The following is a 26,526-nucleotide window of genomic DNA, read 5'->3' as shown; positions in this document are numbered from 1 at the left end:
TAGACAGCAAAAAATTCAGCTATGTTTTTTTTTTTAATCTACTATGTCAGTAGGTAAATTTAGATGGGTTACATTTAATTATTGATATGTTAAGGCATAAGTCTGCCATTTTTTTTTTGTTTTCTGTTTGTTTTTTTGTTTCTCTGTTTTCTTATACTTACCTTCCCATGGGTTACTCTGAACATTTTTAGACTATATCTTTGTATAGATTCTTTTAGTGATTATTCTAGGTATTACATTATACATACATAACTTCAAAATCCATTAGTATAGACATTTCATTAGTAAAGTGTGGAAACATTACTTTGCCTTGTCTCTTTTTAAAAACTTTGCATAACTATCTTTATTTTATATTCACACTTGATTAATAGTTCTCTGTGTATAAAATTTCTAGATTGACAGTCATTTTCTTTTATGATTTTGAAGACATTGCTCCATTATCTTCTAGATTCCAATATTGCTAATTAGAAGTCCAGTGGCATTCTAATTTAGTATTGGTATGTGACCTGTTTTTACTTTCTGGAATCTTAGTATTTTCCTTTTATCATTAATGTTCTGAACCTTTTAATAAAGTGCCTTAATTGTGAGTGTTTTCACCTGTGTGTTGGGCATTCCAAGGGGTTGCCTTTGTTTTGGTCCAGAAATTTATGTCCTGCATTTCTGAGTCATTTTATTGTGTTATTTCTTAGATACTGTATTGTCCACTGATTTATCTTTCTGGAGCTTTTATTATTCAGATAAGAGACCTTCTAGATTAATCCTCTTATTTTCTTCTCTTATTTTCCATTTCTTTGTCCTTTTGTTCTACTTCTAAGGATATTTATTCAACTTTTCATCATCCAATTCTAAAGAATTTTTTATTTTAGCTGTATTTTCATATCTAAGATCTCTTTCTTACTCTCTGAGATTCATTTAGATTTCTTTTGAGGTTTTCTTCTGTTACCTGTATCGTCTCTGTTTCTTCTGAGTTTCTTTTCTGTTTGTTTTGATCTTTGTTTTTCAATTGGAGGCTTTCCTCAAATGTTCGCTTTTTGAATGAAGCACTGAAAATGAAATGCTAATTGATAAAACACTTTTGGTTCAAAGCTCTGTATGCAAGAATGGAAATAAAAGTCCAATAGACTCAAGTGATCGTATAGTATAGGGACCCTCAACTGTTGATATCTTTAGGGCTTATCTGGAATATTTCAGTGTCTCTAGAGGAGTCTGCTAATCTCTTGCCTGGCTGTTGGTGTTAAAGGGCAGAATAAGGAAGGGAAACTTGGTCGCACAATTCAGGCTGCAGACTTTCACCTAAAACCAGTCTCTTCTATGCCAGGTCTTCTCAAGCTTTTGAGGAGCTGAGGAGTTCTAAATACCACAAACTTTCAAATCATCCACCTTTGTCAGCCCATGCCTAACCTCTGCTTTCCATTCTGCCTGTGCCTTCAGTTGCTGTTTTTCCCAGGTTGCACGGAGCAAATTCTTTTGTTTTAAGTGTCTCTCTTCAGGTCCTTATGTTTGACCACCCTGCTTTCTGCTAAGTAATTTGTCATCTTTCCATCCACTTTTCAGTTTTCATACATGATATGCAGTTACAGATAACTCTTTGTTTTATCAACATATTTTCTGTTTCTTGTTCTCTTTGTTGATTTGGAATGGTATTTGAAAGGATGGCAACAACCAACATTTATAAAACCGAAAACTTATGTTAAATCTTAAACTCAATGGTGAAACAGGACTTTATCTTCTTAGTAAAATGTTTTTCTCTGAACTTTTTAGAAATCTTAGCTGTGATACAGTAATACCTTTGATATTAGTATTATGATTAATAAACACTGCCCTCATGTTGATAAAACTGTCATTTAAATGCACCAGTTTTTATACTCTTCTTTTGATGGGAATATTAATTATTATTTGTTTCAATTTCAAAGTAGATTGTAGATCTGCTGAGCAAGATTGTATCTTATAAGGAAACTCTTTACCAGTTCAAGAATTGAAATTTTTATCTCCAATAATGTAGTATAATGTGTATAAGTTATTTTATCTAGTTTCTGTAGTATTCTTTATATAATGGCAGAGACTGAAATTGCTGAGAAACTTATTAGACTGTGGTCTTTCTCTTCCCCAAGGTTCTTTTAGAGCAGGATATATTTCATCATTCCTTGATGGCCTGTTGTTTGGAAATTGTGCTTTTTGCCTATAGCTCACCTCGTACTTTTCCCTGGATTATTGAAGTTCTTAATCTGAGACCATTTTATTTTTATAAGGTGAGATGAGAGCAAAGTTCTGTTATGTTGTTCCTCAAATAAGCATTCTGTTTACCTTAGTGCTGAAAAAGTGAGCTGTAGTGATGTCTGGAAAATATTTCCAACGGTATTCTGAAAACATACTCCTTTTGGGGTAGAATCAAGGACAAAAAGAGAAAGTGTCAGAAAATTATGCCAATCTTAACAGCTTCAGTTCTTCCATTACTGATTTGCAAATGTGACCAGGATCTAAGTAGTTAACTTTGAATTTTCCATGCTATGAATGAAAATCATAATCCTGTGAAAATATATGCATGATGAAGAACAAAAGCTCTTTCTCCTAGGAGAAAGTAAAAATTTAAAATTGATTGTTGTCATGGTCTAGCTAATGAAACTGTAATAACAGATTGTGCTCCTTCCCCAGATTTGAGCTAATTCATTGTGAATGAATCTTACTTACCTGTTTTTCCTGCTACAACCTTTTTCTTATAAAACACAGACATCACAGCTACAGGAACATTTGTAACCTAATATCTGAATTTGAGACTGATGCTATGATTACATTTGTAGGCATGATTTAATTAGCATTTTGTCGTATGTGTGCATTTCAATCTATTGATTATAGAAAAGTTAGTTTAATGAGTTAAATTTTTATACCTAAAGTATGCCTAACGTTGTAGAAATGCAGGTCATTGAAAAGCTTATCCATCTGAATTGTTGACTAAGTGGAGTTAAATTTCTTTTTAGTTTCATAGGGAAAATTGCTTCTCCGTATTTACTTTAATGTTGATGTGTGTGTTTAGATTTTCCATTAGGAAATATATGTAGTTTTATTCAAGGAAAAAGTTTAGTTTTTGCCCTCAGCTAATAGCAATTCAATTTTATTTATAACATCCTTTTTTCATTCAAGAAGTTAAATGTATTTATTTTTTAACCACATAAATAATATATACTCTGAAGAAAAATGGAAAATACACATAAATGTAGATATTAAAATCACACATTATAATCTTAATTCTAAATAATAATAATCACTATTAATATTTTTGTATATATGCTTACAGAGTTTGTTCTGGATATTTACTCTTTTAAAATCAGAACTATAGTATACATAAGCAAAGTTCCTTTTAAATATGTTATTCATTCTGTTCTTTTGAGCTGTTGGGAAGTCTGAAAAGGGGCAGTCAATTCAAAAATAGCGCAGGACTAGGAACCCAAGACTTGACTTCTACCACTGTTGGGCTGCTGACCAGTTTTACCTATCATGGCCTCAGTTTTCCATGTACAAAATAAAACATGAAAAACAGAAATGTATGTAAAAGTATTTTGAAGATCTTAAAAACTCCTTTATAACTTAAAATACATTAATAAGCCATAGAATTATGGTTCAAAGGTACTCTTGGTTTTGTGTCATTAATAAGACCAGAGCTAGCCATACATGAAAGCCTAGTCTAGAACTTACTGCTTGAGACCACATTACTTTCTCAGTTTTCTCTTCTCCAGGTCATTGAGGTGGTGATCCGGTCAGAGGAGGGACTCTCTAGGGACATGGTGAAACACTTGAACAGCATTGAAGAACAGATTTTGGAGAGTTTAGCATGGAGTCATGATTCTGCACTATGGGAGGCTCTCCAGGCTTCTGCAAACAAAGTTCCTACCTGTGAAGAAGTGAGTTAGGGCAAGGCTAATAATAATTTTATAAAATAACAACTTTATTGGGATACAATTCCCGTACTGTATACAGTTCACCCATTAGTGTACAATTCACTGGTTTTTAGTATATTCATAGATAGGTATAATCATCACCACAGTCAATTTTGGAACATTACTACCTCAGTAAGAAACTTTAGCTATAACTTCCCTCATCCCTCATCTTCTTCCTAGCCCTTAGCAACCAGTAATCTGCTTTTGAGCTCTGTTGATTTGCCTATTCTGGACACTTCTTGTAAATAGAATCATACAATATGTGATCCTTTGTAACTGGTTTCTTTTATTAGCATGATATTTTCAAGGGTCATCCATATTGTTCTGTGTATCAGTACCTTATTTCTTTTTATGGCTTAATAATATTCTATTGCATAGATATACCACTGTTTATTCATTTATCAGTGGGTGAACTTGGTTTGTTTCTACCTTTTGACTATTACAAATAATGCTGCTGTGAACATTCATGAACACATTTTTGTGTAGATATGTGTTTTCACTTTTCTTGAGTATATGTCTAGAATTAGAATTGCTGGGTCATATAATAACTCATGTTTAAGCTTTGGGGAACTATCAGACTATTTTCCAAAGTGGCTGCACCATTTAACATTCATACCATCAGTACGTAAAGATTCTAGTTTGTCCACATCCTCTCCAATGCTTATTATCTGTCTTTTTTATTCTAGCTATCCTAGTAGGTATGAAGTGTTATCTCATTGTGGTTTTTATTTGCATTTCCCTGATGGCTAATGATATTCATTATCTTTTCATATGCTTATTGGCCATTTGTATATCATCTCTGGAGAAATATCTTCAGATCCTTTGCCGATTTTTTATTTGGGCTATCTTTTTATTACTGTTACAGGAGTTCTTTATATATTTTAGATTCACTCCCTTATCTGACACATGATTGGTAAGACTTTTCTCCCATTCTGTGGGTTGTCTTTTTGCTTTCCTAATGATGCCCTTTGAAACACAAAAGTTTTTAACTTTGATGATGTCCAGTTTATCTTTTGTATTATTTTGTTGCTTATGCTTTTGGTGTCATAGCTAAGAAACCATTAATCTGATCATTAAAAATGTTTCTAGTGTCCATATAAAGCATTAAACAGTTTTTATTAGTAATATTTAGAATAAAGAGATCAAAACTTTATGAATAATACACACAAGTTGCACATTTAACAGTTTAGTATCATTTGAGAAATTGAGTTTTTCCCTCCATTTCTGTGTTATTCTTTTTTAAGTCTTGTCTATAGATCTTTCCTTTCTTCTCTGTCTCCTTATAATTCATTAATCTTGAATTTTTCCCTAATCTCAAACTACTGGAAAAACTGTTTAAGCCTAGGAAGAACTAAAGAGATGATTTCTTAAAACCTCTCTTCCATGCTTCTTTGGTCTTTTGCAGCAGACTATGTGATTAACTAGGCAATCTTCAGTATTCATCAATATTTCCATTATAGAATCTGTTAGGAAAGTGAAAAAAAAGCTATGAACTTGAAGGGAAAGGATTTGGGTTGAAACTCTTGCTCTATTCCTTAGAAGTGTGACCTTGTGCAGATTTTGCATTTTGAGCCTCAATTTTCTTATCCCTAAGTGAAGAACAGTAGGGCCTACATCATAGGTTTACTTCTAGTGGCCAATAAACTTAACCAGATATAAGACCGAGATGAACTTTTTACATTACATATCTTTCACATCATTAACTATTGAGCACTTTGTGCAAGTTGTTATATATTTTGTGAAGAAGAAAAAAGGAAAGGGAAATAAAACAGTTAAAACGTTAAGACTTTTTTCCCCATTTTTTCTGTTATGTTTTGATCAGTGGTTTTATCTATATGTAAAGCAAAGGTTTTTATTTTCTATAGGTTATATTCCCAAATAATTTTGAAACAGGAAATGGGGGAAATGTACAGGGACATCTTCCCATGATGCCAATGTCTCCTCTAATGCATCCAAGGGTCAAAGAAGTTCGGACGGACAGTGGGAGTCTTCGAAAGGGTGAGTTCAACATTGGTAAAACAATGAAAAAATAACAAAGATCTTTTGTTTTTCAGAAAAAATATCAGGTGTTGCCTAATATATTATTAAGAAGCGTAATTTTTTTAAATCAGGATTTGAAAAGGGGTTAATGTTTATGCCAACAACCTAGCTCATTGTATACTTTTTTTGTTTTTAGTAAGATTTCCACTCTGATTTCAAATATAATCTATTTTGTTTCATTGCAGTGTCAATTATTGTGGAAATTGTGTTTTGGCCTTCTCATAAATACACACAACTTTTCCTCAATGCTAATGGAAAATTATTTAAACTAAATACCTACTTTTTCAAATGTAACAAAAGTTACATCCTTTCGCTATGTTTGTCTCTATAGAAAAATAAATGTTTAAAGCAGAACAGAGAACTCTTTGGGATACTTAAATTCATCTAATAAATTAATTATCTCTCAAAATAGTTCATTTGCGCTTTCCTAATAGAAATACATTCTTCTTTATTTTCCCTTGTGATGTAGCAAATAGGTGTGCATCTTCTGGACTGTATAGCTTTTAATTTTTAAAAATTAGTTATAATCTTCTGACCACAGAATATACCTGAACAAACATCAGATGAACAAGTATTCAGGTTATGTAGTAGGATAGCTCTAAACCCATTTTTGGACTATAGTTGTGTGTGTGTCTTGCTTCACATGTAGTGCAAGATCATAAAAATGTGCAATCTGTGCATGCATAACAGTCTCCATTAAGCAACGGGATTAGGATTGTTTTATGACCTTTAAAAATCTTATCAAAACTAAAAACTGTCTTACTATCAGTTATTGATATTAATAAAAGGAAAAAATAGTAAAATTATTTACTTAGTACACTATAATTTAAAACATTGGAAACATTGAGAATGAAAGTGCTTTATTTAATTTTAAAAATTTAAGGTGGATAGTTAAAACAGTGCTTGCCAGCTTGTTCTCATATAACTTATGACACTGAGAGAAGAATTTCTTTCCTGGACTTGGTGAACTGTCATGCTCCTTTCTCTTTGGATCAGCTTTTGACATTTATCCTTTGAACTCTCAGTGTTTTGAAATATCTCTGAGATATCCTTTATAAAGTGAAGTTTTTTTTTGCCATCATAACTTCCTGTTGGACATATTCATTCATTTCATTTTAGCAGCTTTTTGCATTTATATCAGTAAATTTCGTTTTCATACAGTTCTGGCTGTATATCTAATCTCTTGAACAGCAGCAGTGGCAACATTCCTAGGGTCAGTTATTTATTCTGCAACTTCATTTACAATTTTAATTTCACTTTCAGCATTATCACTTTTCAATTCTTTGCTGCACTTTCATTTTTTTTTAAACAATTCCCTCTTTCATTTGTCTGCTTTTGTAAAATGTTATGCGGGTTTATCACTGGGAAACAAGGAGGCACCATAACTATATGCTTTGCTGCATACATAAATTGAATAACAGACGTGCCCTGACCATTCACTGCCAGAAAGAAGTGATAGGATTGGTCACTGATCAAGGTGCACATCTATTATTTACATAATGATTCGTGGGAAAAGTTTATAGTTTTTGCAAACACTCAAAGTTACCACAGCAACTGAAATTTGAAATTTGAACTGTTTTGCTAAGGCTGTTGTACTTTAACTAAGCTATGGTAACTGAAATCCATGCAAATACTATAACTGAACAAAGTATGAACTCTGTGTGTGTATCTATGACTATAATTTATATATATATAAAGTATATATGTGTGTGTGTGTGTTTTTGCAGCCTAGCTAGAGATCTCAGAACCAAGATTACGAAGAATGGTCATTAAAATGTGATTCTCTCCAGCTGGTGGGATTTTGAGTGTTATCTTCTTCGTTATAGTTTTTTGGTATTTAAAAAAAATTTTATTGAAGGATAGTTGATTTACAATATTGTTAATTTCTGGTGTACAGAATAGTTATTTAGTTATACGTTTTTTGGTATTGTTTGAATTTTTCCAGTGAGCTTTTTTTAACTGAGGTATAATTCACATACCGTAAGTTTCACCCTTTTACAATTCATTGGTTTTTAGTATATTCACAAGACTATTACCATTATCTAATTCCAGAACATTTTTATCACCCCCAGAAGAAATCCTGTATCCAGTAGTAATCACTCTCTATTTTCCCCTCTCCCGAGACTCTGGAACTCCTAATTTACTCTTTTTCTCTATAGATTTGCTTATTCTGGACATTTCATATAAATGAAGTTATATAATATGTGACCTTTGTGATTAGCTTCTTTTACTTTTCATGTTTTCAATGTATATCTATGTTGTAGCATGTATCAGCACTTCATTAGCCTTTTGGCTGAGTAGAATTTCATTGTATAGATATGCCGCGTATATTTTATTCATTCACTAGTTGGTAGACATTTGGGTTATTTCCACTTGTTGGCTTTTATGAATAATGCTGCTGAGAACATTCAGGTGATATATTATTTTTATAATTAAAAGAAAAAGTTATTTTCTTGTAGGGGTTCAAGCAAGAGAATCAAATAATGGAAAATCCTTAGAAAATAATAATATTGAGCCTTGACTAAGGGGAAAAGACAGCTTATTAATTTATATGTTTATTAAATTTTTGTTGAGTTTCTACTGTAGCTTTTCCAGGACTGTGCTGGGCAAAGAATCATTTCAAGGGCTATAATGTGTTTTCCCTTGAAATGTCAGCTCTGAACATTCCTACTCAGATTCAAGTGCTGCGTTGGTTTTCTTATATATAAGGCATCCAGATAGACTCCTGTTAAAGGATAATGGGAGCTACAATAGCACTTTCTACTTGTTTAGTGAGACTAGAAGTCAGAGTTGCTTTCATAACCCCCAGAATTTATGGAGACATTTTTATTAAGCCATGACTATTTCCCCATTTACCTCAGTCATACAGAGAGCTGTCAAATTATTGCCAGAGGTAATTTTTATACCTTTTAAACATGTTTTGAAAATAGATGACATGGCTGTCTAATTATCTAGTGAATGTAAAAATAATTAGTGAACACTTTTACTTTAAAAGCATATTCTATACCTATAAAGAAATAATGGGTTGAGAGAAGTGGAGAAAAATTGTGGGAAAAGATTGGAAGGGGCTAGGAGAACCTTTGCACCTAGTGGAGAGGGAAAGGAGAGCAGCTCCTGCAGAAGAATAGCCCTAGATGAGAGGCATGATCCATGCCTTCCTTTCTTTTTGATTAACACACTAATGTCTCAGATGAAGGCAAGTTAAACAGAGCCATAACACTTTTACTCATTTTCATCTTCCAGTGGGCTTATAAAAGATGATTCTGTATCTACTAAATCAGGAAGCCACAACTACTGCCTTAAACTGTTTGAAGTGTGTGCATGTGGGAGGAGGCAGAACTGTGAACCAAATCACTGATTTTTCCTTCTTATCAGATGTTATTTTCTAGATAAGATTGGGAGACAGAGGCTAGCTGGACTACTTTTTAAGTAGTAGTCACCACATTCTACCTCTCAGCTTCACTTTACCCTTAATATTTTGCTTCTTTAATATAGACAGAGGTTCAAGAAACCAGGAAGGTGAGCTGTCATAATTTTATTGTAAGATTTATTTCATTCTTTTCTCTCCCACTAGACTCAATATTCCATAAGGACAGAGGCCATGTTATTAGCATAGTAACTCAATATCTATTTGTTGAATAAATGAATAGGCCTGATTTATTATTTTGGAATACATGTCAAACTGTTATACATTTTTCTCTTTATTAGATATGCAGCCATTGTCTCCGATTTCTGTCCACGAACGCTACAGTTCTCCTACCGCCGGGAGTGCTAAGAGAAGACTTTTTGGGGATGACCCCCCAAAGGAAATACTTATGGACAGGATCATAACAGAAGGAACAAAATTGAAAATTGCTCCTTCTTCAAGCATTACTGCTGAAAATATATCCATTTCACCTGGGCAGGGTCTTCTAACAATGGCCACAGCCATAGTAACAGGGACAACAGGACATAAAGTTACGATCCCATTGCACGGTAATTTTTTGATGCATTAATTTAATATTTTTTATAAGTTGGATAAAAATTTAAGAAATGTCTTATTGGATTAGATCACCTGATCTTTTTATCCCAGTAGTTTTCCTTGAACCTATACTTTTTTTTGAAAGACCAGTTTTAGGTTCAGAGCAAAATTGAGCCTTCCCTGCCATCACCATCCTGCACCACAGTGACACATGTGTTACAGTTGATGAAACCTACAGTTGACACATCATTGTCACCCCAAGTCCATAGTTTACATTAGGGTTCACTCTTGTTGTACATTCTTAGATTTTGACAACTGTCTAATGGCACATACTTACCATTATACTGTTACACAGATTAGTTTCACTTCTCTAAAGATCCTCTGTGCGCCACCGTTTTGTTTTGTTTTGTTTTGAAACTGCAGAGATGTCCCTCATTTTGTTGTGCTTTGCTTTATTGTACTTTACAAATACAGACCTTTTTTTCCCCCAGATTGAAGGTTTGTGGTAACCCTTTTTGTCAGGAAATAGTTAGCATTTTTTAGCAACAAAGTTTTGTTTGTTTTTTTTTTTAAATGGACATACTGGGGATTGAACCTAGGACCTTGTGCATGCTAAGCACACGCTCTAATCCTGAGCCCCCAACAAAGTATTTTTTTTATTGAGGTATGTACATTTTTTTAAGACATACTACTATTGCACACTTAATAGACTACAGTGTAGTATAAACATAATTTTAATATGCACTAGGTAATCAGAAAAGAAATTCATGTTATTCTCTTTATCATAACATTCACTTCATTGTAGTGGTCTGGAACCATACCTGCAATGTCTGTGAGGTATGCCTGCACTGTTTTTTGATTTTTAGCATTTTATAACTTTACTACCCTCTTTGTTATTTTCTTATCTGAGTTTTACAAATGAATACATTGACCAAGAATTTTGTTTATTGATTAGAAGCATCTCCTTTGGAGCTCAAAACAAAACAATATTATTGTTTCACAGCAGAAATTAGAAACAAGAATATCATATCCTAGAATTACTATTTTTGTGGCTTTCTTCTCCTTTTCTAACATATTCCTATGCATAGATAGACAGGAGGGAAGGGAGAGGGAGGGAAACTTAACTTTTCTGAAACACATGCGGCTTATTTCTAAAACTGAGAACTCTTGTTTGTACATTCAGGTATTGCAAATGATGCTGGAGAGATCACACTGATACCAATTTCCATGAATACAACTCAGGAGTCCAAGGCTGAGAGTCCTGTATCACTTACGGCTCAGTCATTAATTGGTGCTTCTCCAAAACAGACTCATTTGACTAAAGTACAAGAGGTACATCCAATTGGAATAAGCAAACCAAAGAGAACTGGGTCCTTAGCACTGTTTTATAGAAAGGTACGTGTTTTTATAGCACCTAAAAAGATCTCATTTAATCGATGCCAGAAAAATTGAGTAACAGAGGGCAGCTTTAGCCTTTTTGTGTGTGTGTGGTAAAATATATGTAATAAAATGTACTACTTTAACCATTTTTAAGTGTACAGTTAAGTGTCATTAGTACATTCACATTGTTCAACTTCCATCACCACCCAAAGTCCAGAGCTTTTTAATCTTTCTAAACTGAAACTCTGTACCTATTAAACAATAACTCCTCATTTCTTCTCACTCCTAGCCCCTGGTAGCCATCATTCTACCTTCTGTCTTTATGAATTTGACTACTCTAGATACCTCAAATAAGTGGAATGATACAATATTTGTCCCTTTATGGCAGTCTTATTTCAGTTAGCGTGATGTTTTCATGGTTTATCCATGATGTAGCCTGTGTTAGAATTTCCTTCCTTTTTAAAGCTCAGTAATATTCCATTGTATGTGTGTACCATATCTTGTTTATCCATTCACCTATAGATGGACATATGGGTTATTTTACTTTTTGGTTACTATGAGTGAGTAATATTGCTATGAACATTGGTGTACAAGTATCCAAGTCTGCCTTCAGTTCTTTTGGGTATATACAGAAGTGGAATAGTAATTCTAAATTTAATTTTTGAGGAGTTGCCATACCATTTCCCACAGTGGCTACACCATTTGTATTCCTGCCAGCAATGCACAGGGTTCCAAGTCCTTCACATCCTTGCCAACAATGGTTATTTTTTATTTTTAGATAATAGTCTTCCTAATGAGTATAAAGTGGTGTCTTGTAGTTTTGATTTGTGTTTCCTTGATGATTAGTGATGTTGAGCATCTTTTCATGTGCTTATTGTCTATCTGTATAACTTCCTCAGAGAAATGTCTATTCAAGTCTTTTGCCCATTTTTTGAGTTTTTTGTTATTGTTATAGAAGTTCCTTATATATTCTGGATATTAACCTTTATCAGATATATGATTTGCAAATACTTTCTCCCATTCCATGGGTTGCCTTTTTACTATGTGTATATAGTGTCCTTTGATGCACAAAAGTTTTTAATTTTGATGAAGCCCAATTTATATGTTTTCTTTTGTTGTATTATTCTTTTGATGTTATATCCAAGAAACCATTGTGCATTCCAGTGTCATGAGGCTTTTCCCCTGTTTTCTTGTAGAAGTTTAATAGTTTTAGCAATTGTATTTAGGTCTTTGATCCATTTTGAGTTTATTTTTTATATGGTAAGGACCCAGTTTCGTTATTTTGCATGTGGATATCCAGTTTTCTCAACACCACTTGTTGACAAGACTGTCTTTCTCCATTGAATGGTCTTGACACCCTTGTCAGAAGTCATTCACCATCATATATGTGAGGATTTATTTCTGGGCTCTCTATTCTATTCATTGGTCTTTTCATGCTAGCACCACACAGTTTTGATTACTATAATTTGAATTAGTTTTGAAATTAGAAAATGTGAGCCCTCCAGTTTTGTTCTTTTTCAAGATTATTTTGGCTATCCAGAGTCTCTTGACATTCCACATGAGTTTTAGGATGGAATTTTTTTATATTTTGGCTAAAAGAATCATTGGGATTTTGATAGGGATTGTATTAAGTCTGTAGATTGCTTTGAGTAGTGTTGACGTCTTAACATTAAGTCTTCCAGTCTGTGAATATACATTGTATTTCCATTTATTTGTGTTTTCTTCAATTTCTTTCAGCAACATTTTAGTTTTCATTGTACAAATTTTTGCCTCCTTGGTTAAGTTTATTCCCAGGTATCGTATTCTTTTTTCATGCTATTGTAAATGAAATCATTTTCTTAATTTCATTTTTGGATTGTCCATTGTTAATAGTATAGGAATGAAAGTGATTTTTGTGTGTTGATTTTGTATCCTGCAACTTTGCTGAATTTGTTTTCTAGTTCTTTTTTTTATAAATGAACTCCAGGGTTTTCTGCTTTTCTTCACATAAAATCATGTCATCTGCAAACAGAGATCATTTGACTACTTTTCCAATTTGAATTCCCTTTATTTCTTTTTCTTGCCTAATTGCTCTAGCTAGAACATCCAGTACTCTGTTGAATAGAAGTGCTAAAATTAGGCATCCTTATCTTTTTCCTGATCTTAGAGGAAAAGCTTTCATTGTTTCAATTTGAGTATGATGTTAGCTATGGATTTTTCATATATGGTTATTTATTATGTTGAAGTAGTTTCCTTCTGTTCTTAATTTGTTAAGTATTTTTATAACAAAAGGGTGTTGAATTTTGTCAGATGCTTTTTTCTGCATCAATCTTGAGATAATCATCATTTTTCCCTTCTTTCTGTTAAGGTAGTATATTACACTGGTTGATTTTCATATGTTAAGCTATCTTTTCATTCCAGGAATAAATCCTACTTGGTCGTGGTATATAATCCTTCTAGTGTATGCTGTTGCATTCAGTTAGTAGCATTCAGCTAGTATTTTTGGGAGGATTTTCACATCAATAAGAAATTCTGGTCTGTAGTTTTCTTTGCTTATAGTGTGTTTGTCTAGCTTTGGTGTCACGTAACATACCTTTAGCCTTTATAAAAAACATATTTGGTCTCTTAAAGAACATTATGATCTTGATGAGCTATGTTTGGACTCGGGCTCATAGGATTTGATTCCATTTCCTGAAATAATTTATGTTTCCTGCCAGCTTGAATACATAACTTTGAGTAAGCAGTTGGCCATCTTGTGGCATTTACTGAAAACTCCATTGTGTTATGTTGCTTTAGATTGTAGTTCATTGTGTGTATCCTGGATCTTGTGGATAAGCTTAAATTACTGAAAATTCATTATAAAGATTGGTGGAACACTACAGGGAAGCTGTATAATTTTTATCATAAATCCAGTGTGTCACCTTTTAAGATTTGACTAGTTCTCATTATAATGCCCAAGCTATTTTAGTATTAATGCAATGGGACTAAAAGATTTAACATAGAAATAATGTCAACTTACACCTTTTACAAGTACCTTGAATGAATCACTGGTGGCTTTGGAGTCAACCCTTGTCTCTCTTCCATCACGTTAGTGTATTGGATAGCTAAAATTCATTTTTGAGCTCAAATTTGTGGATTTTTTCCTCTGCCAAAAGATACTTTTCTATAAAGAATGTATTTTTCATTTTTTTTCCCCCTGAACATTTAGATTTAAAGACTTTGTTCAAACAGTATAGATTGGTTTAGGAATACCACAGTAAGGTTACCAATTCATAAAATAATAAAGCATAATGCTTCTTGGATGATTAGAAATCATTTTAGATCTTGCAGGACGTTCGAGTCATTTGCATTAGTATCAGTTCATGTAAAGACTCTCTATGTAAAAGGTTCAGGACACTGAACTGAATTTACTCTGATGTACTTAAAAACAACAACTTGACAGAGAAAGACAAATACTGTATGATCTTATTTGTATGTGGACTGTAAAAAACAAAAAAAAATCTCATAGGTCCAGAGAATAGGTTAGTGGTTGCCAGGGGCTGGGGGTGGGCGAAATGGGTGAAGGGAGTCAAAAGGTGCAAACTTCCAATTATAAAATAAATAAACCATGGAGAGGTAATGTATAACATGGTAGCTATAGTTAATAACACTGTATTGCATATTTGAAATTTGCGGAGAGATCTTAAAAGTTCTCATGACAAGGAAAAAAATTCTGTTAACTATGTATGGTGATAGATGTTAGCTAACTAGACTTACTGTGGTGATCTTTTCACAATATGTATAAATATCAAATCATTATATTGGACACCTGAAACTAATACAATGTTGTATGTCAGTTATACCTCAATAAAAAACAACAGCAACAACAACAGAATCTGGTATATCACTTATTTAACATTCCTTTTATGTGCTCATAAAAACAAGGTAAAACATAGGGGAAAGTTTTTAAACGGTTTTGCTTTGTGACTCATTTTTGGAGTCTAACATTTTAGTATGTTATGTGACATTTTCGGCCTTCCAGCCATTTTACCTGAACCAAAAAAAAAAAAAAAAAGAGAGAGAGACTTTTGAACACTTGAAAAAATTATGTATTCATAATGGCCATGATGCAGGTAGATCCTGCATTTTAATTTTAGTGTTTCTCACTTAACGTAGTTGGCAGCACAGAGTAGCACATAACATCTTTCCCCCCCAAAAAATGTTTAAGGTAGTTTTCCAAAGAGAATTTTGTTTTAATTGATACTCTTCTGCCATAGCAGTGAACTAGTACTGTAGAATAGAGATTTTATGTAATTTAATGTATCAACAGCCTAGGTGTTTGTTAATCTTGGTCTGAAAGGAAACGTTCATGGTAAGACATAAATTTGAGAAATTATTTACTTGGTTTTTTTGCATCAATGCCCTATCTTCCATCCTAGGTCTATCATTTGGCAAGTGTACGCTTACGTGATTTATGTTTAAAACTGGATGTTTCAAATGAGTTAAGAAGGAAGATATGGACATGTTTTGAATTCACTTTAGTTCACTGCCCTGATCTGATGAAAGACAGACATTTGGATCAGCTCCTCCTTTGTGCATTTTACATCATGGCAAAGGTAACGTGTAAGTTGGGGGAAGCTCTTAGCCCTATTTGCTGTATTTGCAGCATGACATGAAAGTCTGTTCCACTTGACCATTAGTTTGCATTAAGCCAACTATGCCCACCATTGCTAATTAAGTGATAAATTCCAGCTACTGTATCTATTCTTTGGACTCTCCATTTAGTTTTATAATAATCAGCCTTCTCACTTCATAAGAACATATTGGTTGTAAAGAAGTTGGAAAAGATCTTAGAGATCATTTGTAGTAGTGTTTCTCTACACTGCTAATGTGAACAGCACCATTTCCATTCCCACCCCATGACACCTCTAATTTTGTACTTTAAAGTAAAATGATCATTACATTTAAGATAACCAAGTCCCAGAGCTGAAAGTAACTTGGCTAGAGTTACACAGTAAGTGACAACTTGTCATCTCCTGATTCACAATCTTGTGTAAAACAGCTTCTGTACTATATTGCTTTCCAGTGATTTATTACACCCACCTCAGAGGAGCATTTTACTTTCCAGTTATTACAACCTGTTTTAAGTCATAAAATAGCATATCTTACTTGTTTTTAAAAATTCTGTTTTATCTGAAACAATCATCTGTAACCTTGGGCTTAACCACATTAACCATGCTGGCAGTTCTAGCAGATGTACATGTTAGGACCTTATTTTTAAGCTTTTTGACGCAGAGGACATGTTTTCAAACTCCTTTGTGACTCCCCTCTCATGTTGCCTCTTTAAAATCTCTATACGAAATAGGTATTAATAAATATTACTAACTAGTTATTTGTTTTCTTGAAAACTGTCAGAGTTCAGCCTTTGCCATTTCTATGGAGAACATCATTATGAAGAATAGGTTTAGTACTAATGGACAGTGAAATAGAAGAAGAGAGTAATTTAAGTGAACTTTGTGACAACAAATAGACTATAGGGGATATTTTTATGGATCATTAATTTATCTTCTTTCATTTGGCCACCATTGTGACTTTTCGATCTAAGCATTAGAAACCCTACAGTCTGTCCTGAAATGTTAAACATCTAATCCTATAGTAACTGCTCAGATTTATTGTGAATCACCACAAGAATTTTCTGTCCTTTAGTATGTGGTTAATTTACTTTTAAATAAGTACTTAAAAACTAATAAAACTGGAGACTGCAAGGGATTCAGCAGATCTGAGTTTTCTTATATCATTCTTTTTATAAAGAAGTGCATTTTCAGTAGTTATACCATGGCAATCTTAGTGCTTTTGATTAATGAAACTATTAGCTGAGTCCCCACAGGCCACAAAGCCTGAACTTTTAAGGTAGTAAAAGTCATAAATGGTAGTGAATTTTAGTCATGGAATGGCCTGGGGTTAATGGCTTTCTACAAGACTGCTCTCAGTGCCAGCCTATAATTGAAGTTTTTGTTCAGAGCCATTTTTCTTTTAAAAACAGTTGATAAATGTAGTTTTTATTTTCCTTAGGTAACAAAAGAAGAAAGAACTTTTCAAGAAATAATGAAAAGTTATAGGAATCAGCCCCAGGCTAATAGTCACGTGAGTTACATTATTTTTCCTCCTGTCCAAAAATAGATTTGTACTATTTCCCTGCTGACAAGTCATATAAAAGGTAAACTTCTTGTATAGTTTTACTATAGATTTTTTGGTTTAATGGACACCATCAAACTCAAGACAGTTCCATTAAAGAACAGTTTTGGTAGAAGCCAGAAATCTTGCTGCCTCTGACTCATCCGTATATTTGCGTTTATTTCTCATACATTCTCTTATTCCATTTGTTCATTTGTTGAGTGGTGACATTTTCCACTAGAAAATCTAATAAAAAATATATGATAATCTTCAATTGTATGAGACTTGATTCTCTGATGATATTTAAATCCAGTGAAATTTGAGGACTTATTAACTTAAGTTGAGCTTCTTTTGCCATCTGCTAAGAACCTTAATATTTGCATCTTTGAATAGATATCAGGCATTTCTGATAATGCTATTAAAATAGCCATAGTGAGAATTCTGTACAGCCTTTCAGTCATGGAAATATAAAATGTTAGCATAGTGGCCTGGCACATGGTAAGCATTTAATAACTGTTAGCTCTATATTATTGTTATTATTGTACCTGAAAAGCAAAGGACCAGGTTATCTTAAGGCTTTGGCTGTGCAGGAGCCTGATTCCTCTGCTGTAAAGGAGCATAATGGCTTCTCTGGCCCTGGTGATCTGCCATCTTAGACAGGACAAAAGATGTGGTGGCTCATATATCCCTGGCCCTGGTACCAGTAGCTGTATTCTCTTCTAAGAGAGCCCTGCAAATAATTTCACTTGTTTACTCAAACCCCAAATACACTGATTGCAATATAGAGATATTAGAAGAGCCAAATATAGGCATTTGTTGTATCCTGTGACAGGCCAGAAGAGGCCTAATTTCTGGGCCTCATCAGAAAGATCCCTCCCTCAGGAACAGAGCTTTCAGAGGTTCAGAGTATCCCTAAAGATCATTAAGGTGAAGTTAGTGTGGGTCAAAAAGTGGGCCAAGCCACAGCTTCCTAAATATTCTCTCAATACCAGTGTCCATAGGATGAGGGGAAATGGGTTGTGTCTTTCCACTGTCTTGGAGGTGAAAAATAGTTTAGGGGCAGGGAGGCGGACAGATTTTCATGTGGCCATCTGAAAGGAGATGAGCATGGGATGGGAACAGGAAAATAAGCCCCAAAGAGACAGATGATTCTCATGTAAGGAATTAAAAGGAAGAAGGGACAGGGTCAGATCTTTGAAGTTGCTTTTATTTGATGAAACTTGCTCATGGTGTTTAGTTGGTACTTACTTAATTGTTCTATTTTGTAAACTCCTACAATGGCACATTTTAGGTGGTAGGCTTTTCTAAGATGTTGGCCGTAATCTACATTTGCCAGGCTGCTAACATCTTGCCCTTGAATCTCACCCGTACATAAAAAGACAAATCCTTTCCAACTGGCTTGATATCTTGCTCTTCTTATTTTGGCTTTGCTTAACTTGTGCCTCTTTGGGCCTCAGGAGTCTTTTTTTTTTCCTTTCTGACCTATAGGTCTATAGAAGTGTACTGTTGAAAATTATTCCAAGAGAAGTTGTGGCATACAATAAAAACGTGAATGCTGATTTTGAAATGACAGATTGTGGTAAGTTGCCCAACTTAACATTATGTAGTACACCTTTGATTACATTGTACATAATACAATGGATGTCAGACAACATGGAGTCAGTGATATAGGTGGGGTGGATAATGCATATGTGTTTTGGGAAAAAACAAATGAGTTTGAGATAAGGATGGGTCAAGTGCCTTCCTCCAAAGAGGTTGTGTATTGAAACCATTAATTTGTGCCTTGTTGATTGTGTTTTAAAAGTTTCCTAGTATACTTACACACATTAATAAAACATATATAAGACACTTAATAAAATTCAAAAATACATCAGAATTACAGGGAAAGTATGATAGCCATCAGTGATGTGCCTGGGGAGACAATTAAGGACGCATCCTGTTACTAATAAGTGTATTGGTATTCTGCCACCACCAGCAAGGTTACCACCTTGTTGCTACCATCATGCTAAGACTTCAGGCACTAGTGATTTTTTTTTTTTTTTTAAGAAAGGAGAATCATAAACTGACTATACTTCAATTAAAAAAAAAAGAAAGGAGAATCAAATGTTCAGTATTCATATGTTGTAAGTTGTGAAAATGCCTCTGCTGCCCATCTCCTTTTTCTTGTCTCATCTTTCCATTTCTTAGTGTGTATATATGTGTACAGGTGTGTATAAGTACCATGATTTATTTAATTCCATAATGTGGGACATTTAGGTTGTTTCCAATTATCCACAGCTTTGTGAGGAACAGTATTGTAGCTTGATCTTTGGTCTAGTTCTTAGAGAAAATTGACTGGGTCAAAGACTTTTTTTTTTTTTTTTTTTTTTTTTTAATTAAGGAACTGCTAGCGAGTATCTGGGATACACGGAGCAATGAAGTTCAAAAGAGTAGAATTTGGGGGGAGGGTATATCTCAAGTGGTAGAGTGCATGCTTAGCATGCATGAGTTCCTGGGTTCAATCCCCAGCACCTCCTCTAAAAATAAACAAACACCACCCCAACCAAAACAAAGATAATTAAATAGTGCAAAAAGAGAGTAGAATATGGTACATTACCTGCCAAAAAATTTGAGGTAAGTGAGGGTTAGCTACTCTATCTACAACATAAAGATTTCAGATCCAATTCTGCTTTATATACATTTATTAACATTTCTGTTTTGAAATGAAAAAGTTCATAGCTAAATAAAATCATGTTTAGTTAGAATCCAGAGTCCCAGAGAATAACTGTTGGAATTGGAATAACACAGAATCATGAAGACTATAGTATCTACCTCCAGAAATTTCTAATCCAAGAAGGACATGAAATCGTTTTAGTTGATCCATATAACAAGAATAACCTACAAGATTGTCACTAAACCAGTATTTACTGCCTTGGGACAGTGTGTCTCAGGACGGTAATAGGGAAGAGGAACTATGCATAGAAAATTTGAGAAGTTTAGAATTAAAGTGAACATGTGTTTTTTTCTAACTGCAGAATTTCTCAGAGCCTGTAATATACTAACATGTATTCTGAGTTTCTAAGAGAAGGATATAATATGCAGCATTTCCTCAACTTATTTGGTTACATAGCTTTTTTCTGCTCTATTAAGATCCAGCAAAAGTAGCAAGAGTAAAAAAGACATCCAAACTGGGACTGAGAGTCCTCTGGTGATTCCCTGTGGCTGCTTGGCCCTTGGACCATGTTTGAGTTTTCTGGTTTTCCTAAGGTGGAAGCATGCTTCAACCCATATTCTCACTGTTTGCAGGCCAGTGCATTGAGAATGAGAACTTTTTTTCACATGCTGAATTCTTTTTAATTGCCAGTAGTTTTCTTAGTTCCTGTATGTACAGATAGGAGATGGCTTGTAATACTCTTTCCCCACAAAAAGTAGGCTAGAGGTCTACCTGGTATTGTAAACTTTCCCAGAGTTACACCAATAAATAGGAAAGCACCTTGGAGCAAGCTGTCATTTTATAGCTAAGGACACCAGCTATAGGCTGAGCACGGAGGGTCCTGTTGTGCATGGGAGATTAAGGCTCTTTGAGCACCTGTCACCTGCCATGTATTCGCAGAAAAATAAACACAAGCACTTCATTTTGCTTCTTCCTTAATATATGAGGATACACTTTACCTTTTAGGGTCATTCCACCTTTCTCAAAGAGCCGGTATGAATATCTGCAGGCCCTGTTGTTATCTGAAGCTCGGGGTTTGCCACTGCTGCCCATACTCTGAAGCTCAGTTTAGCTAAACTCCAGCCCAGAGCTGGTGCCTATCTCAGGGCCACCAGTGACAGTGAGCTCAACAGGTAAAGTTGTGAAAACAATCTTGCTGAAGTGGTATCTAGAAAATAGAGTATCACTTTAACTTTACATGTTTGCATTTCTCAAAACTCCAATGGAATTTACCCACAATATAGATGGATTTCTGAACCTTTTCTAAAAATACTGTCTTACATTAAGATCTGGGTTTATTTGATTTTTTTTCTTTTGTATTGTGGAGAGAGTTGTGATTCAAATCACTAATTTATAGATTAAAGTACACCTATCACAACACTGAATTCTTTTGACAGACTTGGAAGATGCTACAAAAACACCTGACTGTTCCGTTGGACCAGTGAAAGAGGAAAGAGGTGATCTTATCAAATTTTACAATACAATATATGTAGGAAGAGTGAAGTCATTTGCATTGAAATATGACTTGGCAAATCAGGACCATGTGGTATGTTTTATATTTTACTACTTTATTAATATCTGTACTCATAATTGAATTACTGTGAGTTTATTTTTCTAGATAAGTGTTTCATAGTTAAAGCCTTACTGATGCATTTTATAGGGGAAAACATACTAATAATTAATCAGAGAGTGATTAAGGCTATGATATGACAGAGACCAGAGGAAATCATGGAAATTTTATCCATACTGTGATCATGTTGCTAGAAATTGTATATGCACATGGGCAAGGACTAGATGGGAACATGGGAAAATGAAAACAATTCTGGTAATTTTTTTCTTGGTTTTGATTTCTGTTGTTATATTTCTAAGATAAGTGTTTTTCTCAAGATAAAAAAAAAAAGGAAATAAACAGGCTTGAATCAATAATAGAAGCCACACTACGAAATTTTTATGCAGACTCTAAACTTGGCAGTGCCAAGCAGATCTCTGAAAGTATTATCAGTGTATAAGCTGAAGTTGGTTCCCGGGACAGCAGACTTCAGTTACAAGAAAATGGGACTCAGTAGAAGCTGCATCCAGCCAGGAGCCATATATGTGTGTCTGTGTCTCTCTCTACATTTCTGTCCTTCTGCATTTCAAGGAATATGTTCTGTGATTATCCTCAGAAGCCATGACTACTCATCCTACTCCCTCACTTCCACCTCCCCTGACCATGTGCAGTACTGTGAATATCTCTATCATTAGCCAGTTGAAAAAAAAAAACTAGTTTTATTAGCTTCAAGTGAAGATGATGAGTGAAGTATCAATTAAGGAGTCACCTCCATTTATTTTGGAATGGAATGGAAACACTGTATAGATTATTTTTAAAAAGTACAATCCTTTCTCAGGTAACTCTGTCCCTAAATCTTTTGCATTTTTGTATAAAGTCTTAACCATTTCGTTAAGAGATTTGTTCCATGTTGGATTCATCCTGCTGGCTCACAGAAATTCTCTGCTTCTCTTTTATTCTCTGTGCTGCTAATTTGCTTGTGGGTGTGTGTATGGAGAAAGATTCTTATTGCAAGTGCTAGGACATAGATTACTCTTTGCTCCACTTTATGAGCATAGACATGAGGTTCCTATGCTCCTGGTTTACTGCTTTTTTGTCTTGCCCAGAATTCTTCAAGATTTCCTGAAAGATCCAGGAAAATAAATTTTAGTTTGTTAGTAATTGTTGAAAAATGAGAGTTAATAAACTATTTCCTTGATTGTTTCAGCCATAAATATAAGCTCTGACAGTGTAACTGACTCCTAACTAGAAGATACCAATAAGAATAAAAATACACTAAAGAAAAAAAAAAAGAAAAGTTCCATGTTGACCCTTCACCCTTGCTGGGAAGGGACAGGTCAGAATAAAAATACGGTAGGATTAAAAAAAAGAAAACTTTTATCTTCAAAATACTTCCTCTTGTGTTATTTCAGATGGAAGCTCCACCGCTCTCTCCTTTTCCACATATTAAGCAACAGCCAGGCTCCCCACGCCGCATTTCCCAGCAGCATTCCATTTATGTTTCCCCACACAAGAATGGGTCAGGCCTTACGCCAAGGAGTGCTCTGCTGTATAAGTTCAATGGCAGCCCTTCTAAGGTAAGGTGCATGTGAACTCTACTGCAAAACAATTACGTACATGTGTTAAAAATTGGATTTCAGATATCCAATTAGTAATCTTTAATCTTTTTTTTGCAAAGTTACTACTAATAAATATGCACTGTTACTGTGGCAAGTTTCCTGTGATCAAGAGCAGTGTATTCAGTTGAGGTAATTTAATCCACTGTGATTGATGTGGTATTGGGGGAGTTCACAGCCCATTGAATCCCTGCTCAAGTATGATCTTAAGAAGGACCAGTAAGGCAACACTTGCAAGTGGTCAGTCATGGGGAACAAGTATAAAGAAAGGTCTTAGAAGTGAAAGTTAATTTGGTACATGGCAACCAGCATAGTGAAAAGTCTGAAAGCAAAGGCCTCTTACTTACAAACAGCTCTGTGGTTATCTCCATGTTTATTCCTGTATAGTGATGAAGATGTGACAGGGACATGATTGCTGTTTTCAGATATTTCAAGGGCTGTCAAGCAGATATGTTTAGAATCTCTCCAGAAGCCAGAATCGCTACCAACTGGAAGAAATTGTAGTGGGACAGATTATAACTCAGTCCAAATACATGGCAGCTCTTTAACTTACTAGTTTCTCATTTAGTTCGACAAATACCTATTGAGTTCCTACTATACTTAGCAAACAAACAAAGTTGACTGAGATATAATACCTCACAGATTTGCATTTCTTCTTCATCGAAGTTAGTTTCCTATAAAAATGTTTAGAAGAAATTCTTGCATAAAATCAGAAATGGGATCAGCTGACTTCTAAGGAAGTGATTCCAAAATCATAGGTGAGAATTGCCTGGGCAGCTTATTGAACACAGATACCTGACTGAATCACAAAGCTCTGGCAGGCAAGTTCCCTAGACAGTCGTGATGCACGGCTTTCAGGAACCACTCCTCTCAGGCTGGTTTATAGACTAGCAACATCAGCATCACCTGGAAGCATGTTGGAAATGCAGACACTCAGGCCTCACTCCGGCCCTGCTGAATTTGAATCTGCATCATTAACAAGGTCCCCCAGATGATTACTAAGCACGCTAAAGTTTGAAAAGCATTGTTTCAAGAGGAGGATCTCAAACTTTAGGGAGAATCAGAATTACCTGGAGAGTCTGATAAAATATAAGTTGTCGGGTCCCGCCTCCAGAATCTCTGATCTGATTCAGTGGATACAGGGTGAGATTTGACAATTTGTATTCCTAATAAATTCTTCAATGCTTCTGCTGCTTCTGGTCTAATGTCCACATTTTGAAAACTACCACTATAAGGTAAATTCAATTTTTAAAATCACCTGAAAAGATTTGTTCTAATCACCCTTATTAGACTGCCTAGATTCAAAAAATATTCTCTACCCCAGTGTTTGGCTTTGGATGGAGGATAGAGGGCAGGAAAAAGCAGTTAGCTTAGTTCTTTGCTACTGTTTCCCCTTTTTCACCTTTTACACACATGTCCTCTATTTTTGCACAGAGTTTGAAAGACATCAACAACATGATAAGGCAAGGTGAGCAGAGAACCAAGAAGCGAGCAATAGCCATCGATGGTGATGCAGAATCACCTGCCAAACACCTCTGTCAAGAAAATGATGATGTTTTACTTAAACGACTACAAGATGTTGTCAGTGAAAGAGCTCATCATTAGTGCCCTGCCCATTTCTATGATAAAAGCACTTGTAGGTTGTTTTGCAGAAAGTTGGGGCTCTATCTTTCCAAACATTCAGGTAGTAAGTATCACTGAGTTACAAGAAACATCACACCAAAATTAAGCATTTTGGTTCTTTTACATATATTCAAAACACAGTAGACAAAGATGTATTTTGAGTTGAATTGTAAAGGAATGTTTTAAGTGCCTTTTAAACATATTAATAGTCATAGAATTTTTAAAATATTTTCCTTGGGTTTTTCAGATGAAGTAAGGAGAAACCTCATAATTTTTTTAATATAATTTTTTAAATAATCAAATATCTTCCTCTGGGCTTTGTGATATGAGTGTGAATAATCTATTTTTGGTAAGTGTGCTTTGAAATGTTTGTACTCGCAATTTAATATTAAGTAGTGGTTGGGTCCCGTGGCATCTAGGCCAGAGGATGTTGCATCAGCCTGTGTCTGACCCAGTGTAGTAACTCCACATCCAGGCGCCACTACCATTCTGGGCTGTCCAGATCACTTCTCATGCCCTTCCTCTCCTTGAGCAGAAGCGGATTTGTACCTGAATCCATGCATTACCCCCACTCCTTGCTTTCCAACCCTAAGCCCTCTTAGCCTGGTATCGCAACCTAATAAAGAGGTACTTTTTAAAACTATTATCATTTTGTTTTCCAAACCATTAACTTAATTATACATGATTATACTATGTCATACAATTCTCAAAATAAGCTGCTTCTCAGTCTAGTAGAGTAAAATACAGAAAAGAGTTGTTAGAAACTAAATTTCCTTAATGGGAAATTATATTACCATGATAATATGTGAGATACTATTTTTGAGGTCATCATAAGATCAGTTGTTCTCAGTGTCTGATTGATTCCCTAAGGACAGTTGAAACCTTTTTCAAAACCACATTAATATCACCTCACACCTTATGGTTACACTATACATCAGTAAAACAGCTGCTTATCACTATCCCCTCTTTGTTCTCAGTATCACTGAAATGTGAGTTTCCCTTCAAGTTTGATCACTGGGGCCCCTTAAGGATGTTTTCCAGGGCTAGGGGTGCAGCTTTCCAAAGAATCAGCTGTTCAATATTCACTTTTTCTACTGTGTTTTCAGAATCTGGAAGGACATGGGTAAGTCATTGTTAATTAATTTTGAGAAGATGTTAACAAATGTATATTTTTTTAACCACAAAACTTTACTTTTTAAAATGCAAAATATTTACCCTGTGTCTAACCGTGGCTAATTTGAATTAGTCAAAGATTTGACTATGAATTAGTAATTACAATTATTAGGAATTTTATTTTTAAATTTTAAGAAGAAAAGTGATTTTGGTCACATTATACTTTTCTGAAAATTACATCCTCATTTTTTGTGTAGTATCTACACATGTTATAAGCCAAATAACATCGAGTCTGCCTTGAATCCTTGTATATATTTTTATGTAGCTATAACTATTGTGTCATTTTCATCATCGTTGTTAATGTGCAAAATGTTGTACGTTGTCTTTATAAGAAACTCTGGACATGTTTTTATCAGTTTTCAAGACTGGATATCAATGTACATAAAATGGTTAATAAAATATTGGAGTTTTTGAGATTATTGAAAAAA

General features: G+C 34.4%; 1 protein-coding gene across 2 annotated transcripts in view; it reads left to right on the top strand.

Annotated features, from left to right (window-relative positions):
* RBL1 (RB transcriptional corepressor like 1) overlaps window positions 1-26,526 on the top strand; it is a 46,084-nt gene extending 19,558 nt beyond the window's left edge. For both annotated transcript variants that reach the window (XM_032462263.1, XM_032462264.1), the window contains 11 exons: window positions 2,112-2,249; window positions 3,732-3,896; window positions 5,798-5,930; window positions 9,681-9,947; window positions 11,117-11,328; window positions 15,711-15,887; window positions 17,344-17,415; window positions 18,934-19,024; window positions 21,535-21,683; window positions 23,099-23,263; window positions 24,737-26,526. In XM_032462263.1, the coding sequence (XP_032318154.1) occupies window positions 2,112-2,249; window positions 3,732-3,896; window positions 5,798-5,930; window positions 9,681-9,947; window positions 11,117-11,328; window positions 15,711-15,887; window positions 17,344-17,415; window positions 18,934-19,024; window positions 21,535-21,683; window positions 23,099-23,263; window positions 24,737-24,907 (1,740 nt within the window). In that variant the 3' untranslated portion in view covers window positions 24,908-26,526. The remainder of the gene's footprint in view (window positions 1-2,111; window positions 2,250-3,731; window positions 3,897-5,797; window positions 5,931-9,680; window positions 9,948-11,116; window positions 11,329-15,710; window positions 15,888-17,343; window positions 17,416-18,933; window positions 19,025-21,534; window positions 21,684-23,098; window positions 23,264-24,736) is intronic.

The sequence above is a fragment of the Camelus ferus genome, chromosome 19 (genome assembly GCF_009834535.1).
Source record: "Camelus ferus isolate YT-003-E chromosome 19, BCGSAC_Cfer_1.0, whole genome shotgun sequence".
Lineage (NCBI taxonomy): Eukaryota > Metazoa > Chordata > Mammalia > Artiodactyla > Camelidae > Camelus > Camelus ferus.
This window is presented reverse-complemented; position numbering and strand designations above follow the sequence as displayed.